We start from the raw sequence: 20,481 nt of genomic DNA, 5'->3' as shown, positions 1-20,481 counted from the left end.
CCTCCTAGAGTTTTAATCTGATCATCTTCAAATTTGGTGAGTGTAATCTTAAAGGGATAGTTCAGGATTTTAGACATGAATCTCTATAGCTTCCCCATAAGCAGTGTGGTGCATTGACCATGACTTACCCCCGACAGCGTCCTGTGAGCCGAGCTCCGGTCCAGTTTTGGTCAAGATGAAATTAGTCCGGCAAGTTTGCTGGGGTCACGGCAATAAAGCTTTTTTCTTCTCAAATCAATATGTGTTCAAAAGAGTGATATATTTGCGTCTCTAAAACGTTGTCTATGGAGAGGTCAGACCTCGTAATGGCTTGGCACTATTTTCTCCCCTGTCATAACACTGCGCGCTGCCGCTACCTACAGCGAGCTGCGCAGGCGCACACCACTTTTTCAGTTGTTCGGCAGTGTTTACAGCAGTGTTTACGTGCTCAGAACAGCTACACGAACGAGCTAACATAGCTACTCACCAAGAGCGATCAGTTTGTACAAGCTTTGTAGAAAATGGTGCGGAATTGTGACTATCCGGACTGTACAAACAAAGATGTGGCGCTTTCTCCTCACACATTTCAAAGATTTCCTGTGGCAGATGTTGCTCTGAGGCGACTTTGGCTCATTGCTCTGGGCTTCAATGTGAACTCCAAACTGGCGAAGATAAAGAAGCTATCCTTTTGATATCCCAAAAGATATCATTTTGGCTGTGTGTCGAAGTCAATGTTGTCATCGTCGCTGCTGTAGTCAGACATGTTATCGTTCTCTTTACGAGCTGTAAACAAAGTGACACGTGCGCGGCTCCCAGCTGGCTGTAGGTAGCGGCAGCGCGCAGTGATATGACGGGGGAGAAAATAGTGCCAAGCCATTACGAAGTCTGACCTCTTCATAGACAGCGGTTTTGTGACGCAAATATATCACTCTTTTGAACACATATTGATTTGAGAAGAAAAAAGCTTTATTGCCGTGACCCCAGCAAACTTGCCGGACTAATTTCATCTTGACCAAAACTGGACCGGAGCTCGGCTCACAGGACGCTGTCGGGGGTAAGTCATGGTCAATGCACCACACTGCTTATGGGGAAGCTATAGAGATTCATGTCTAAAATCCTGAACTATCCCTTTAAGGCCTTTGCGACGTTAAATTGCGAAGATCTTGAGTTTTCGTCGAAGGGCGGGTCCTCGGCGGCCTGACAAATTTCGATGTTTCGCCATGAAACAGGAAGTTGCTGTAACTCAGGCATGGAATGTCCAATCTGCCCCAAACTTCACACTTTTGATAAGCGTTCTGTCCTGAACACATGACCATGCTCATATTCAGTTATAGTCATAGCGCCACCTGCTGGCAACAGGAAGTGACATGTTTAACACTGTTATGGACTCCTAATAACATATAAAAAAGTGCCAGCAAGTGCTAAACATGCTAACAACATACTAGAAGCATGCTAAAACATGCTAGCAAACTCTTAGCTAAGTGCTAAAGCATGCTATTATTGCAAATAAATAGGAATTTGCTGTAACTCAGGCATGGAATGTCCAATCTGCCCCAAACTTCACACGTTTGATAAGAGTCATGGCCTGAACACATCTACATGAGAATATTCAGTTATAGTAATAGCGCCACCTGCTGTCAACAGGAAGTGACATGTTTAACACTGTTGTGGTCTCCTAATAACATATAAAAAAGAGCCAGCAAGTGCTAAACAGGTTAGCAACATACTAGAAACATGCTAGCAAACACTTAGCTAAGTGCTAAAGCATGCTATTACTGCAATTAAATAGGAATTTGCTGTAACTCAGGCATGGAATGTCCAATCTGCCCCAAACTTCACACGTTTGTTAAGAATCATGGCCTGAACACATGTCTATGCTCAAATTCAGTTATAGTAATAGCGCCACCTACTGGCAACAGGAAGTGACATGTTTAACACGTTGATGCCGTTCTAGCAACATGTTAAAAATGCCATTGAGTTCTAAACATGCTAGAAACATATTAAAACATGCTAGCAATACTTAGCTAAGTGCTAAAGCATGCTAATTCAATGAAACAGAACTTTGTTGTTACTCAAGAAGGCAATGTACAATCTACCCCAAACTTCACACGTTAGATAAGAGTTATCTCTTGAACACATGTCCATGCTCATATTTAGTTATAGTCATAGCGCCACCTGCTGGCAACAGGAAGTGACGTTTACACTGTTCTTGACTCCTAATAACATATAAAAAAATGCCAGTAGGTGCTAAACATCCTACCAACATACTAGAGACATGCTAAAACATACTAGCAAACACTTAGCTAAGTGCTAAAGAATGATATTACTGCAATTAAATATGAATTTGCTGTAACTCAGGCATGGAATGTCCAATCTGCCCCAAACTTCACACTTTTGATAAGCGTTCTGTCCTGAACACATGACCATGCTTATATTCAGTTACAGTCATAGCGCCACCTGCTGGCAACAGGAAGTGACATGTTTAACACTGTTATGGACTCCTAATAACATATAAAAAAGTGCCAGCAAGTGTTAAACATGTTAACAACATACTAGAAACATGCTAAAACATGCTAGCAGACTCTTAGCTAAGTGCTAAAGCATGCTATTATTGCAATTAAATAGGAATTTGCTGTAACTCAGGCATGGAATGTCCAATCTGCCCCAAACTTCACACTTTTGATAAGAGTCATGGCCTGAACACATCTACATGAGAATGTTCAGTTATAGTAATAGCGCCACCTACTGGCAACAGGAAGTGACATGTTTAACACGTTGATGCCGTTCTAGCAACATGTTAAAAATGCCATTGAGTTCTAAACATGCTAGAAACATGTTAAAACATGCTAACAATGCTTAGCTAAGTGCTAAAGAATGCTAATTCAATGAAACATGACTTTGTTGTTACTCAAGAAGGCAATGTCCAATTTGCACCAAACTTGACACGTTTGATAAGAGTTCTGTCCTGAACACACATCCATGCTCATATTCAGTTATAGTCATAACGCCACCTACTGGCAACAGAAACTGACATGGTTAACACAGTAATGCAGTACTAACCACATAATTATTGTGTACTGAGCATGCTAGAAACATACTAAACATGCTAGCAACACTTAGCTGAGTCATGAAGCATGCTATTATCACCATTATACAAAACATTTTGTAACTGACTTTGACATACTCTTACTATATATACCTCCTTAAATGTACATTTCCCAACCATGCTCTGTCTTCCTAAAGCCACCAAGTGTTGATGGCACGGGTGCGAGGGCCCTTTCATCGCTGCTTGCAGCTTTAATTATTATTATTATTATTATTATTCTCCACATTGAATCGCATGTTTGAGGGCCTAAACATGCGCGAAAACTCACAAAACTTTGCACACGCGTCAGAACTGGCGAACATTTAAATCTGATATAGGTTTCAAAATTGGACGGGGCAAAATGGCTCGATAGCGCCACCTATAAAAGTTCAACGGAGTGCGCCTCCCGCAACGTTCCACGTACGTGCACGAAATTCGGTACATACATGTAATGACCTAATACCTACAAAAAAGTCTCTTGGAGCATAGCCCTAAACACAACAGGAAGTCAGCCATTTTGAACTTCCTCTCAGATTTTTGTGCAGTTTTTGCCATTTTCAGGCCTCATACTTTAACGAACTCCTCCTACAGTTTTAATCTGATCATCTTCAAATTTGGTGAGTGCAATCTTAAGGCCTTTGTGACGTTAAATTGCGAAGATCTTGAGTTTTCGTCGAAGGGCGGGTCCTCGGCGGCCTGACAAATTTCGATGTTTCGCCATGAAACAGGAAGTTGCTGTAACTCAGGCATGGAATGTCCAATCTGCCCCAAACTTCACACGTTTGATAAGAGTTCTGTCCTGAACACATGACCATGCTCATATTCAGTTATAGTCATAGCGCCACCTACTGGCAACAGGAAGTGACATGTTTAACACGGTTATGGACTCCTAATAACATATAAAAAAGTGCCAGCAAGTGCTAAACATGCTAACAACATACTAGAAGCATGCTAAAACATGCTAGCAAACTCTTAGCTAAGTGCTAAAGCATGCTATTATTGCAATTAAATAGGAATTTGCTGTAACTCAGGCATGGAATGTCCAATCTGCCCCAAACTTCACACGTTTGATAAGAGTCATGGCCTGAACACATCTACATGAGAATATTCAGTTATAGTAATAGCGCCACCTGCTGTCAACAGGAAGTGACATGTTTAACACTGTTGTGGTCTCCTAATAACATATAAAAAAGAGCCAGCAAGTGCTAAACAGGTTAGCAACATACTAGAAACATGTTAGCAAACACTTAGCTAAGTGCTAAAGCATGCTATTACTGCAATTAAATAGGAATTTGCTGTAACTCAGGCATGGAATGTCCAATCTGCCCCAAACTTCACACGTTTGTTAAGAATCATGGCCTGAACACATGTCTATGCTCAAATTCAGTTATAGTAATAGCGCCACCTACTGGCAACAGGAAGTGACATGTTTAACACGTTGATGCCGTTCTAGCAACATGTTAAAAATGCCATTGAGTTCTAAACATGCTAGAAACATATTAAAACATGCTAGCAATACTTAGCTAAGTGCTAAAGCATGCTAATTCAATGAAACAGGACTTTGTTGTTACTCAAGAAGGCAATGTACAATCTACCCCAAACTTCACACGTTAGATAAGAGTTATCTCTTGAACACATGTCCATGCTCATATTTAGTTATAGTCATAGCGCCACCTGCTGGCAACAGGAAGTGACGTTTACACTGTTCTTGACTCCTAATAACATATAAAAAAATGCCAGTAGGTGCTAAACATCCTACCAACATACTAGAGACATGCTAAAACATACTAGCAAACACTTAGCTAAGTGCTAAAGAATGATATTACTGCAATTAAATATGAATTTGCTGTAACTCAGGCATGGAATGTCCAATCTGCCCCAAACTTCACACTTTTGATAAGCGTTCTGTCCTGAACACATGACCATGCTTATATTCAGTTACAGTCATAGCGCCACCTGCTGGCAACAGGAAGTGACATGTTTAACACTGTTATGGACTCCTAATAACATATAAAAAAGTGCCAGCAAGTGTTAAACATGCTAACAACATACTAGAAACATGCTAAAACATGCTAGCAGACTCTTAGCTAAGTGCTAAAGCATGCTATTATTGCAATTAAATAGGAATTTGCTGTAACTCAGGCATGGAATGTCCAATCTGCCCCAAACTTCACACTTTTGATAAGAGTCATGGCCTGAACACATCTACATGAGAATGTTCAGTTATAGTAATAGCGCCACCTACTGGCAACAGGAAGTGACATGTTTAACACGTTGATGCCGTTCTAGCAACATGTTAAAAATGCCATTGAGTTCTAAACATGCTAGAAACATGTTAAAACATGCTAACAATGCTTAGCTAAGTGCTAAAGAATGCTAATTCAATGAAACATGACTTTGTTGTTACTCAAGAAGGCAATGTCCAATTTGCACCAAACTTGACACGTTTGATAAGAGTTCTGTCCTGAACACACATCCATGCTCATATTCAGTTATAGTCATAACGCCACCTACTGGCAACAGAAACTGACATGGTTAACACAGTAATGCAGTACTAACCACATAATTATTGTGTACTGAGCATTCTAGAAACATACTAAACATGCTAGCAACACTTAGCTGAGTCATGAAGCATGCTATTATCACCATTATACAAAACATTTTGTAACTGACTTTGACATACTCTTACTATATATACCTCCTTAAATGTACATTTCCCAACCATGCTCTGTCTTCCTAAAGCCACCAAGTGTTGATGGCACGGGTGCGAGGGCCCTTTCATCGCTGCTTGCAGCTTTAATTATTATTATTATTATTATTATTCTCCACATTGAATCGCATGTTTGAGGGCCTAAACATGCGCGAAAACTCACAAAACTTTGCACACGCGTCAGAACTGGCGAACATTTAAATCTGATATAGGTTTCAAAATTGGACGGGGCAAAATGGCTCGATAGCGCCACCTATAAAAGTTCAACGGAGTGCGCCTCCCGCAACGTTCCACGTACGTGCACGAAATTCGGTACATACATGTAATGACCTAATACCTACAAAAAAGTCTCTTGGAGCATAGCCCTAAACACAACAGGAAGTCAGCCATTTTGAACTTCCTCTCAGATTTTTGTGCAGTTTTTGCCATTTTCAGGCCTCATACTTTAACGAACTCCTCCTACAGTTTTAATCTGATCATCTTCAAATTTGGTGAGTGCAATCTTAAGGCCTTTGTGACGTTAAATTGCGAAGATCTTGAGTTTTCGTCGAAGGGCGGGTCCTCGGCGGCCTGACAAATTTCGATGTTTCGCCATGAAACAGGAAGTTGCTGTAACTCAGGCATGGAATGTCCAATCTGCCCCAAACTTCACACGTTTGATAAGAGTTCTGTCCTGAACACATGACCATGCTCATATTCAGTTATAGTCATAGCGCCACCTACTGGCAACAGGAAGTGACATGTTTAACACGGTTATGGACTCCTAATAACATATAAAAAAGTGCCAGCAAGTGCTAAACATGCTAACAACATACTAGAAGCATGCTAAAACATGCTAGCAAACTCTTAGCTAAGTGCTAAAGCATGCTATTATTGCAATTAAATAGGAATTTGCTGTAACTCAGGCATGGAATGTCCAATCTGCCCCAAACTTCACACTTTTGATAAGCGTTCTGTCCTGAACACATCTACATGAGAATATTCAGTATTAGTAATAGCGCCACCTGCTGTCAACAGGAAGTGACATGTTTAACACTGTTGTGGTCTCCTAATAACATATAAAAAAGAGCCAGCAAGTGCTAAACAGGTTAGCAACATACTAGAAACATGTTAGCAAACACTTAGCTAAGTGCTAAAGCATGCTATTACTGCAATTAAATAGGAATTTGCTGTAACTCAGGCATGGAATGTCCAATCTGCCCCAAACTTCACACGTTTGATAAGAATCATGGCCTGAACACGTCTATGCTCAAATTCAGTTATAGTTATAGCGCCACGCCACCTACTGGCAACAGGAAGTGACATGTTTAACACGTTGATGCCGTTCTAGCAACATGTTAAAAATGTCATTGAGTTCTAAACATGCTAGAAACATGTTAAAACATGCTAGCAATACTTAGCTAAGTGCTAAAGCATGCTAATTCAATGAAACAGGATTTTGTTGTTACTCAAGAAGGCAATGTGCAATCTACCCCAAACTTCACACGTTTGATAAGAGTTATCTCTTAAACACATGTCCATGCTCATATTTAGTTATAGTCATAGCGCCACCTGCTGGCAACAGGAAGTGACGTTTAACACTGTTCTTGACTCCTAATAACATATAAAAAAATGCCAGTAGGTGCTAAACATCCTACCAACATACTAGAGACATGCTAAAAAATACTAGCAAACACTTAGCTAAGTGCTAAAGAATGATATTATTGCAATTAAATATGAATTTGCTGTAACTCAGGCATGGAATGTCCAATCTGCCCCAAACTTCACACTTTTGATAAGCATTCTGTCCTGAACACATGACCATGCTTATATTCAGTTACAGTCATAGCGCCACCTGCTGGCAACAGGAAGTGACATGTTTAACACTGTTATGGACTCCTAATAACATATAAAAAAGTGCCAGCAAGTGTTAAACATGCTAACAACATACTAGAAACATGCTGAAACATGCTAGCAAACTCTTAGCTAAGTGCTAAAGCATGATATTATTGCAATTAAATAGGAATTTGCTGTAACTCAGGCATGGAATGTCCAATCTGCCCCAAACTTCACACTTTTGATAAGCGTTCTGTCCTGAACACATCTACATGAGAATGTTCAGTATTAGTAATAGCGCCACCTGCTGTCAACAGGAAGTGACATGTTTAACACTGAAGAGCCAGCAAGTGCTAAACAGGTTAGCAACATACTAGAAACATGCTAGCAAACACTTAGCTAAGTGCTAAAGCATGCTATTACTGCAATTAAATAGGAATTTGCTGTAACTTAGGCATGGAATGTCCAATCTGCCCCAAACTTCACACGTTTGATAAGAATCATGGCCTGAACACGTCTATGCTCAAATTCAGTTATAGTTATAGCGCCACGCCACCTACTGGCAACAGGAAGTGACATGTTTAACACGTTGATGCCGTTCTAGCAACATGTTAAAAATGTCATTGAGTTCTAAACATGCTAGAAACATGTTAAAACATGCTAGCAATACTTAGCTAAGTGCTAAAGCATGCTAATTCAATGAAACAGGACTTTGTTGTTACTCAAGAAGGCAATGTGCAATCTACCCCAAACTTCACACGTTTGATAAGAGTTATCTCTTAAACACATGTCCATGCTCATATTTAGTTATAGTCATAGCGCCACCTGCTGGCAACAGGAAGTGACGTTTAACACTGTTCTTGACTCCTAATAACATATACAAAAGTGCCAGCAAGTGTTAAACATGCTAACAACATACTAAAAACATGCTAAAACATGCTAGCAAACTCTTAGCTAAGTGCTAAAGCATGCTATTATTGCAATTAAATAGAAATTTGCTGTAACTCAGGCATGGAATGTCCAATCTGCCCCAAACTTCACACTTTTGATAAGAGTCATGGCCTGAACACATCTACATGAGAATGTTCAGTTATAGTAATAGCGCCACCTACTGGCAACAGGAAGTGACATGTTTACCACGTTTATGCCATTCTAGCAACATGTTAAAAATGCCATTGAGTTCTAAACATGCTAGAAACATGTTAAAACATGCTAACAATGCTTAGCTAAGTGCTAAATAATGCTAATTCAATGAAACATGACTTTGTTGTTACTCAAGAAGGCAATGTCCAATTTGCACCAAACTTCACACGTTTGATAAGAGTTCTGTCCTGAACACACATCCATGCTCATATACAATTATAGTCATAACGCCACCTACTGGCAATAGAAACTGACATGGTTAACACAGTAATGCAGTACTAACCACATAATTATTGTGTACTAAGCATGCTAGAAACAGACTAAACATGCTAGCAACACTTAGCTGAGTCATGAAGCATGCTATTATCACCATTATACAAAACATTTTGCAACTGACTTTGACATACTCTTGCTATATATACCTCCTAAATGTACATTTCCCAACCATGCTCTGTCTTCCTAAAGCCACCGAGTGTTGATGGCACGGGTGCGAGGGCCCTTTCATCGCTGCTTGCAGCTTTAATTAGGGCCCGAGCACCGATGGTGTGAGGACCCTCTTGGAATTGCTCTGTTTATTATTATTATTATTATTATTATTCTTCTTCTTCTTCTCCGCATTGAATTGCATTTTTGAGGGCCTAAACATGCTCGAAAACTCACGAAACTTTGCACACGCGTCAGAACTGGCGAAAATTTACATCTGATATAGGTTTCAGAATTGGACGGTGCAAAACGGCTCGATAGCGCCACCTATAAAAGTTCAACGGAGTGCGCCTCCCGCAACGTTCCACGTACGTGCACGAAATTCGGTACATACATGTAATGACCTAATACCTACAAAAAAGTCTCTTGGAGCATAGCCCTAAACACAACAGGAAGTTAGCCATTTTGAACTTCCTCTCAGATTTTTGTGCAGTTTTTGCTATTTTCAGGCCTCGTACTTTAACGAACTCCTCCTACAGTTTTAATCTGATCATCTTCAAATTTGGTGAGTGTAATCTTAAAGCCTTTGCGACGTTAAATTGCGAAGATCTTGAGTTTTCGTCAAAGGGCGGGTCCTCGGCGACCTGACAAATTTCGATGTTTCGCCATGAAACAGGAAGTTGCTGTAACTCAGGCATGGAATGTCCAATCTGCCCCAAACTTCACACTTTTGATAAGCGTTCTGTCCTGAACACATGACCATGCTCATATTCAGTTACAGTCATAGCGCCACCTGCTGGCAACAGGAAGTGACATGTTTAACACTGTTATGGACTCCTAATAACATATAAAAAAGTGCCAGCAAGTGCTAAACATGCTAACAACATACTAGAAGCATGCTAAAACATGCTAGCAAACTCTTAGCTAAGTGCTAAAGCATGCTATTATTGCAATTAAATAGGAATTTGCTGTAACTCAGGCATGGAATGTCCAATCTGCCCCAAACTTCACACTTTTGATAAGCGTTCTGTCCTGAACACATCTACATGAGAACATTCAGTTATAGTAATAGCGCCACCTACTGGTAACAGGAAGTGTCATGTTTAACACGTTGATGCCATTCTAGCATCATGTTAAAAATGCCATTGACTTCTAAACATGCTAGAAACATGTTAAAACATGCTAGCAATACTTAGCTAAGTGCTAAAGCATGCTAATTCAATGAAACAGGATGTTGTTGTTACTCAAGAAGGCAATGTCCAATCTGCGCCAAACTTCACACTTTTAATAAACATTCTGTCCTGAACACATGACCATGCTCATATTCAGTTACAGTCATAGTGCCACCTGCTGGCAACAGGAAGTGACATGTTAAACACTGTTGTGGACATATAAAAACATATAAAAAAAGTGCCAGCAAGTGCTTAACATGCTAACAACATACTAGAAACATGCTAAAACATGCTAGCAAACACTTAGCTAAGTGTTAAAGCATGCTATTGCTGCAATTAAATAGGAATTTGCTGTAACACAGGCATGGAATGTCCAATCTGCCCCAAACTTCACACGTTTGATAAGAGTCATGGCCTGAACACGTGTCTATGCTCAAATTCAGTTATAGTAATAGCGCCACCTACTGGCAACAGGAAGTGACATGTTTAACACGTTGATGCCGTTCTAGCAACATGTTAAATATGCCATTGAGTTCTAAACATGCTAGAAACATATTAAAACACGTTAGCAATAGTAGCAAAAGCTAAGTGCTAAAGCATGCTAATTCAATGAAACAGGACTTTGTTGTTACTCAAGAAGGCAATGTACAATCTACCCCAAACTTCACACGTTTGATAAAAGTTATCTCTTGAACACATGTCCATGCTCATATTTAGTTATAGTCATAGCGCCACCTGCTGGCAACAAGAAGTGACGTTTAACACTGTTCTTGACTCCTAATAACATATAAAAAAATGCCAGTAGGTGCTTAACATCCTACCAACATACTAGAGACATGTTAAAACATACTAGCAAACACTTAGCTAAGTGCTAAAGAATGATATTACTGCAATTAAATATGAATTTGCTGTAACTCAGGCATGGAATGTCCAATCTGCCCCAAACTTCACACTTTTGATAAGAGTTCTGTCCTGAACACATGATCATGCTTATATTCAGTTACAGTCATAGCGCCACCTGCTGGCAACAGGAAGTGACATGTTTAACACTGTTATGGACTCCTAATAACATATAAAAAAGTGCCAGCAAGTGCTAAACATGCTAACAACATACTAGAAACATGCTAAAACATGCTAGCAAACTCTTAGCTAAGTGCTAAAGCGTGCTATTATTGCAATTAAATAGGAATTTGCTGTAACTCAGGCATGGAATGTCCAATCTGCCCCAAACTTCACACATTTAAAAAGAATCATGGCCTGAACACATGTCTATGCTCAAATTCAGTTATAGTAATAGCGCCACCTACTGGCAACAGGAAGTGACATGTTTAACACTTTGATGCCGTTCTAGCAACATGTTAAAAATGCCATTGAGTTCTAAACATGCTAGAAACATGTTACAACATGCTAACAATGCTTAGCTAAGTGCTAAAGAATGCTAATTCAATGAAACATGACTTTGTTGTTACTCAAGAAGGCAATGTCCAATTTGCAACAAACTTCACACGTTTGATAAGAGTTCTGTCCTGAACACACATCCATGCTCATATTCAGTTATAGTCATAACGCCACCTACTGGCAACAGAAACTGACATGGTTAACACCGTAATGCAGTACTAACCACATAATTATTGTGTACTAAGCATGCTAGAAACAGACTAAACATGCTAGCAACACTTAGCTGAGTCATGAAGCATGCTATTATCACCATTATACAAAACATTTTGTAACTGACTTTGACATACTCTTACTATATATACTTCCTTAAATGTACATTTCCCAACCATGCTCTGTCTTCCTAAAGCCACCGAGTGTTGATGGCACGGGTGCGAGGGCCCTTTCATCGCTGCTTGCAGCTTTAATTATTATTATTATTATTATTATTCTCCGCATTTAATTGCATTTTTGAGGGCCTAAACATGCTCGAAAACTCACAAAACTTTGCACACGCGTCAGAACTGGCGAAAATTTACATCTGATATAGGTTTCAGAATTGGACGGGGCAAAATGGCTCGATAGCGCCGCCTATAAAAGTTCAACGGAGTGCGCCTCCCGCAACGTTCCACGTACGTGCACGAAATTCGGTACATACATGTAATGACCTAATACCTACAAAAAAGTATCTTGGAGCATAGCCCTAAACACAACAGGAAGTCAGCCATTTTCAACTTCCTCTCAGATTTTTGTGCAGTTTTTGCCATTTTCAGGCCTCATACTTTAACGAACTCCTCCTACAGTTTTAATCTGATCATCTTCAAATTTGGTGAGTGTAATCTTAAGGCCTTTGCGACGTTAAATTGCGAAGATCTTGAGTTTTCGTCGAAGGGCGGGTCCTCGGCGGCCTGACAAATTTCGATGTTTCGCCATGAAACAGGAAGTTGCTGTAACTCAGGCATGGAATGTCCAATCTGCCCCAAACTTCACACGTTTGATAAGAGTTCTGTCCTGAACACATGACCATGCTCATATTCAGATATAGTCATAGCGCCACCTGCTGGCAACAGGAAGTGACATGTTTAACACTGTTATGGACTCCTAATAACATATAAAAAAGTGCCAGCAAGTGCTAAACATGCTAACAACATACTAGAAGCATGCTAAAACATGCTAGCAAAGTCTTAGCTAAGTGCTAAAGCATGCTATTATTGCAATTAAATAGGAATTTGCTGTAACTCAGGCATGGAATGTCAAATCTGCCCCAAACTTCACACTTTTGATAAGCGTTCTGTCCTGAACACATCTACATGAGAATATTCAGTTATAGTAATAGCGCCACCTACTGGTAACAGGAAGTGTCATGTTTAACACGTTGATGCCATTCTAGCAACATGTTAAAAATGCCATTGAGTTCTAAACATGCTAGAAACATGTTAAAACATGCTAGCAATACTTAGCTAAGTGGTAAAGCATGCTAATTCAATGAAACAGGATGTTGTTGTTACTCAAGAAGGCAATGTCCAGTCTGCGCCAAACTTCACACTTTTAATAAACGTTCTGTCCTGAACACATGAACATGCTCATATTCAGTTACAGTCATAGTGCCACCTGCTGGCAACAGGAAGTGACATGTTAAACACTGTTGTGGACATATAAAAACATATATAAAAAGTGCCAGCAAGTGCTAAACATGCTAACAACATACTAGAAACATGCTAAAACATGCTAGCAAACACTTAGCTAAGTGCTAAAGCATGCTATTGCTGCAATTAAATAGGAATTTGCTGTAACACAGGCATGGAATTTCCAATCTGCCCCAAACTTCACACGTTTGATAAGAGTCATGGCCTGAACACATCTACATGAGAATATTCAGTTATAGTAATAGCGCCACCTGCTGTCAACAGGAAGTGACATGTTTAACACGTTGATGCCGTTCTAGCAACATGTTAAAAATGCCATTGAGTTCTAAACATGCTAGAAACATGTTAAAACATGCTAACAATGCTAACTTAGCTAAGTGCTAAAGAATGCTAATTCAATGAAACATGACTTTGTTGTTACTCAAGAAGGCAATGTCCAATTTGCACCAAACTTCACACGTTTGATAAGAGTTCTGTCCTGAACACACATCCATGCTCATATTCAGTTATAGTCATAACGCCACCTACTGGCAACAGAAACTGACATGGTTAACACAGTAATGCAGTACTAACCACATAATTATTGTGTACTAAGCATGCTAGAAACAGACTAAAAATGCTAGCAACACTTAGCTGAATCATGAAGCATGCTATTATCACCATTATACAAAACATTTTGTAACTGACTTTGACATACTCTTACTATATATACCTCCTTAAATGTACATTTCCCAACCATGCTCTGCCTTCCTAAAGCCACCGAGTGTTGATGGCACGGGTGCGAGGGCCCTTTCATCGCTGCTTGCAGCTTTAATTTTTATTATGATTTTGCATATCTTTCTTATTTGTCATGGAATAACTCAGGAAGGAAATAAGGTAGGAGGACAATTCTTTTTTAGTGAAGTCCCCCTACATGTTAGCTGCATCTGGATAAAAAAATAATAATATTTGGACAAAGAAATCAAAAGTTACAGCATTTGGAAAAGAGATAGCCTTTTTGTACAGTCTTTGACACCCCCTCATGGGCAATTTTTTCTTCATGAAGAATATCTTGTCATAAAAGCAATAGATTATGTTAATTTTGGGCTCATTTTAATTGTAATAATATGCTGTAAAAAATGAAGTGCCATTTTCAATTATCTGAGAATGTTTCATGAGCTGTATGATGTTTTTGACACATTGCAGTACATTATTTTATAGATTATGAAAAAAAGGAAATTCTATTTATCAGCAAATAACTCAGCAATACTTAAGAGTTTTTCAAAGTGGATACATTCACTGTAAAGTTCAGACTCTAAGCTTTCAAATGACATCAACTTTGTGTTAATCAAGGCAAGATTTTTTAAAAATATGGTAAAGAATATTTTCGCAGCTAGGTGGCGCCTGCTGGCGGTACACTCGGTTTTAGAGGGATTACTCAGCACTCGTTAGGAGTTAATAAATGTAATTAAGCTTTAAAATGATATATAATTTGTGTTGTTCCATTCAGTGGTTGCTTAGTAATAATTTTTTTTCTTTCCGAATGGGAATAAATCAAATAAATAAATAAAAAAGCTATAGGCCGCCTATAGGCGGTTATAGGACATGACACAAATTAATAAATTTTGAAGCCACTAGATGGCTCTCTTCTCAGTTGAAATTTTTTTTTTTTAGGCCTGCACTCTATTTTGATGTGAAATGTTGCATTTATTGAAAAATAAAAAAATAAAAAATAAAAAAAATAATAATATATTAATTCTAATGGAAAAAATAGCTCATAAAAATTATATAATTGATGCAAAATATCATAAAAAATTCAAAAAATTCTAAATAATAATCAGAAAACATTATAGAACAAAAATATATTTGATTGGTTATCCTGGGAAAAAGTAAAGTAAGATTTTAAGGCTTCGCCCGTTTTCGGGCGGGAGGAAGCTAAGTGTGACTATAATACGAAGAAGCCCAGAGGGTTAATGTATTTAAACCCTTAGTTTTCCTTAGTTCTTTGCTCTGTGTTTGAATGTTTAGCACCCAGCCTCAGTGAACCTGTGAATGTTTGTTGCTCCAGTTAGACTCTCTTGTGGTACTCGTTTATTTTTTGGATTATCTTTTGAGGCTTTTTCTGCTGTACCTACTTATCTTGTGGATTTACCTTTTGACTTGGTGGATTACCATTTTTTCTCTTGGAATTACTTTTGACGTTGTGGATACTTTTTTACATTATTAATACACCGTCTCTAGTACTGCTGTGTCTGCCTCATCTTCTGGATTCTGCCGACTAATAGTGGCTATACTAAATGGCTAAAATTGAGAAAAATGTATTTCATAGAGACTGGCCTTTTTACATAAAAAGATGCCATTAAACAAATATTTTAAATATATGCTACTATCTTTATGTTCTTTCTACATTAATTTGGAGATTAAATGTGAAATTATTACAATATAAAAATATATAGAAAAACTTAAATTTTAGGTGTGATCAATCGCGATTAATTACAGAAAAATGTGTGATTAATTAGTTACTTTTTTAATCGATTGATATACACTACCAGTCAAAAGTTTTGGATCGGTAAGATTTTGAATGTTTTTAAAAGAAGTCTCTTCTGCTCACCAAGGCTGCATTTATTTGATTAAAAATACACAAACAGTAATATTGTTAAATATTATGACAATTTAGAATGAATGTTTTCTATTTTAATATATTTTAAAATGTAATTTATTCCTGTGATCAGAATTTAATTTAAATTTATTTATTCCATTAATTTATTCCATTACTCCAGGCTTCAGTGTCACATAATCCTTCAGAAATCATTCTAATATGCGGATTTGATGCTCAAAAAACATTCATTATTATCAATGTTGAAAACAGTTGTGTACAAATTGTTTTCAAGATTCTTTGATGAATAGAAAGTTCAAAAGAACAGCATTTATTTGAAATAGAATCTTTTATAACATTATAAATGTCTTTACTGTAACTTTTAATCAATTTAATTCATCCTTGATGAATAAAAGTATTGATTTCTTTTATTTCTTTCCCCCAAAAATAAAATAAAAATTCTTACTGACCCCAAACTTTTGAAAGGTAGTGTTTAATGTTACAAAAGCTTTCCATTTCAGATAAATGCTGTTCTTTTGAACTTTCTATTCATCAAAGAATCCTGAAATAAAAATGTAAATGACTGTTTTCAACATTGATAATAATGAGAAATGTTTCTTGAGCAGCAAATCATCATATTAGAATGATTTCTGAAGAATCATGCGTGACACTGAAGACTGGAGTAATGATGCTGAAAATTCAGCTTTGATCACATGAATAAATTACATTTTACTATATTTTCACATAGAAAACAGCTGTTTTAAATTGTAATAAAATTTCACAATATTCCTGTTTAAAAATAAATAAATAAATGCAGCCTTGGTGAGCAGAAGAGACTTCTTTTAAAAACATTAAAAATCTTACTGATCCAACTTTTGACTGATAGTATATATATATATATATATATATATATATATATATATATATATATATATATATATATATATATAAAATTATATATATTGCTTGATAAGTTATGTATTTGTATGATTTTCCTTCAAAATAAATGTCAACTTGATAGTTTGCATAATACAACCTACTTCAGTGTTGAAATTTTTTGTCTATGGTGCATCTATGAAAAGCAAGAAAGGAGGTTTTGTTGTTGTGTCTAACTTAAAATCTAAAAACTGTCAAAGCAAACAAAAAGAAAAAACAATGTACAGATAATTACAGAGTTACATCTACAATGTTATGAGCAAATGACTTTGGCTGTATTTACAGCACAAACATTTACATACACTTCATTACATACAAAACTTAGATTTTGAATTTTAAACTTTAGACTAAAACAATCATTTGTCTATATAAAATGTCATGATATGCATAAGTAAGACTAAAATCTAAATATTCTGGAAATGGAAGGAGAAGTCAAGAGCCAAGTGGGTCATCCATGTATTTCACGTGTACAGAATAATCATATAGCTTGCTTGCAATTTATTGTGTCATGCTTGTTGTATGGTGATTTAAAGTGTTGAAATAACAAAACATGCAAATAAAATTGCTGTAAATGTGCATACACATCAATAGGAGGACAAACAGACAGTCATAAAACTACGTACCAAACAAAACAACACGGGGACTGAGAGGGTAGTTAGATGTATCAGACACTCCTGAAGAGAGGCAGACAGACAAACTATGAGACCATAGACACACATCAGCTAGCAGAGCAAAAGCTACAACCAAATGCCTGTTTGTACATTACAGAGGCAGAAAAACAGAGCTGTATCCAGTGAGAGGGAATGCGTGTGTGCTTGTACACCATATGAAATGTTAATGTGAGATGTTAATGTGAGACCAAATACTAAGGTATATGTAAATTATGCACAAGATAACTTCTCTAAACTCTGCTAACACTACTGTGGATTTAATGTAATCAATAAATTCTTTGTTGTTGTTGTTGTTGTTTTCTAAACACACTTTATATTAATATGCATTCAGTACTCTCATCACTGACCCTACAGCCATAACTATAGAATATAGTGCTATATTAATTACAAATAAAAAATATTAAAAACTGGAGCATTATTTGCACTTTCAGTGACATTTCATTTATTACCCTACAATGAAGTCAAAGGCCCCACATTGGTGTTACTGTAACATATCAACATTGTATTTTTCCAGAACACTTTTCTGTGGGTCTTTAAAGTGTGCTTGAATAAAAACAAATACTAGATCACCCTGGATGAACTTAGTTAATGTAGAAGTTACTTTATCATCCAGTTCAACAAACATTCTGTATAATCTAGATGGTTTGTGTACTGTGCGCATATATGGAGCTAAAATTCTTCTCTCTGGAAATTCTAACCATATTTAGAAAAGCATGTTCATTTGGCTTGGCTAACAGCCCACTCAACAATCATGCAGTATACTCTGACAAATAACCTTCAAAAGCTCTGCACAATAATAGAAGGGGAATTTAACCCACAAAGGTAAATCAGTCAATAATATTATATTTGAGATTTAAGATTTAAGTTAAGTTAAGATTTGAGTTAAGTTATTTAAAGCTGCAGTCCGTAGTTTTTCCACTTTGTCGACATATTATGTTCGAAATCTGCAATTGCAGTTATTTGCAGAATTATCAACTTCACGTGGGTTGTGCCTCGGCACAGCACAGTGCGGATGAATCCAATGTTTTGAGGAGAATGTGCGGCTGTCAGTGCCGCGCAGGTGTAGATACTGTCATTCACAGATTCTACTTTTTGGAAGTACGACCAATTTAAAACAATTAAATTTAAAATTTAAAAATAGTGTTCTTAATACTGTTCTTTCTAAATTTCTATTCATCAAGAATCCTCAAAAAAAAATATCACTGTATTTACTAAAATATTATCAACATTTATAATAATATGAAATGTTTGAGCTGCAAATCAGCATGTTAGAATGACTTCTGAAGGATGTGAATCAGAAGACTGAAGTAATGATGCTGAAAATTCAGCTCTGTCATCACAGGAATTAATTACTTATTAAATATATAAAATAGAAAACAGTTCATTTAAATAATAATAATTCACAATATTACTGTATTTTTGATCAAATAAATGCATCTTTGGTGAGCATATGAGACTTATTTAAAAAAAAAAAAAAAAAAAAAAAAACATTTACATAAACATCCATACACTATACTATTAGGCTACCATAATATTTATGTACCATGATACTTAATTATTGGCTACTTTGAATACATCATTCTACTTGTTACATTTTTGTCTAGTGCATGTTTACATCCAAATTTGCACAGATGATGATTTCTATAAAAATGTTACTAAAACAAACTAAAAACTAAAACAAGACAAATAAATGTCCTCATCTTCAGGAAGAATTATCCAAATAAAACCTATGTGGTGGCGGGTGAAAGGGCGGGTGTTTCTTCATAGGATCCAAGTTTTTTTTATAGTCCTCAAACGTTACCAGATGTGGGATGTAGCCTACTGTGACTGATACAACTACAAGATGCCCACTCTCAGGACGAATTAAACATACGTTACCCTTGAAAACTGCCGAGAAGAACTGGTGTATCAATGTGAACATACCTTTTATAGAATTCTGTCGGACAGATGTACGTGTCTGTTTTCGGACTGCAGATCAAAAGTATGAATACGTGTCCATCTAACTCATCTTTTTCTAGAGCTCATCAGTGTGCTTTTAGAAACCGCTACGAAAAAGAAATGACGCCGCTTTCCAAGTCCTCCACCCTGTCTCTATCCTGCATTTCCATTTAGGCTAATGGTTTAGGCTGCAGTGATGTATTCAAATGAAATTTAGGAAACGTAGGCTATCATAAAATAATTAGACATTACATACCTAAATCGTCCATCAGTATAAAAAATAAAAATAAAAATAAAGGAAGAAAAAGTGTCAAATTGATATGACTTCCCGATGAAAGTATCCGAGAAATATGTCTGGTAATCTTTTGCTGCTCGTCCCGAACTTTCCAGGCTGGGAGTTGTCCTCGAACTGTGCGTTTTTCTTATTCCAGAGGACGTAACGGGTCAGAGGGGCGGATCTAGTTACATTTCCAGCCCATATTTGGAATTGAAAATTGTGCATTAGTTGTTCATAATGATGACTACTGGGAGATTACAATAATAAAGCACATACTGTAGTTATTTTTATAACCAAGATGCCAGAAACACATGCGTCCTCTTTGGTGCCAACAGATCATTTAAGGGTTTTCGCAGCATAGAGACAACCCAACAAAAAGTGCCATAGTACTGACAGTTATTTAAATCAGTTGGTTTTGGCCCAGCTTGTTTCTTCTTTAGCATACCCTTGTGAGAAAAAAAAGTACTTTAGCTTACTTTTATTAAGTGTACTTATTACACAAATAATATACTTTAAAGGAATACACTTAAGTGTGAAATAAATGCAATGTTTTCGGCACAGTTAATGCACACATTATATGTAATTAATTTCAAATATATCACAGATTAAGTTCAAATAAAATGCAATAAGTTGACATTAAGAGTGATTTTTTTTTAAACAACTTAAGTGGGACTTTA

The 20,481-nt window shown here is 37.1% G+C and overlaps 1 protein-coding gene across 3 annotated transcripts in view; it reads right to left on the bottom strand.

The window, feature by feature from the left end:
- LOC308706464 (transforming growth factor beta-1-induced transcript 1 protein-like) overlaps positions 1-19,965 on the bottom strand; it is a 216,039-nt gene extending 196,074 nt beyond the window's left edge. For 2 of the 3 annotated variants that reach the window (XM_081392121.1, XM_081392122.1), the window contains exon 1: positions 19,784-19,965. In XM_081392121.1, the coding sequence (XP_081248247.1) occupies positions 19,784-19,796 (13 nt within the window). In that variant the 5' untranslated portion in view covers positions 19,797-19,965. Of the gene's footprint in view, positions 1-17,541; positions 17,593-19,783 lie in introns of all 3 variants that reach the window. The other variant, XM_081392119.1, reaches the window with a different exon arrangement.
- Positions 19,966-20,481: the final 516 nt, after the last annotated feature.

This window comes from Scardinius erythrophthalmus (assembly GCF_964197995.2).
Source record: "Scardinius erythrophthalmus genome assembly, chromosome: 18".
Classification (NCBI taxonomy): Eukaryota; Metazoa; Chordata; class Actinopteri; order Cypriniformes; family Leuciscidae; genus Scardinius; species Scardinius erythrophthalmus.
This window is presented reverse-complemented; position numbering and strand designations above follow the sequence as displayed.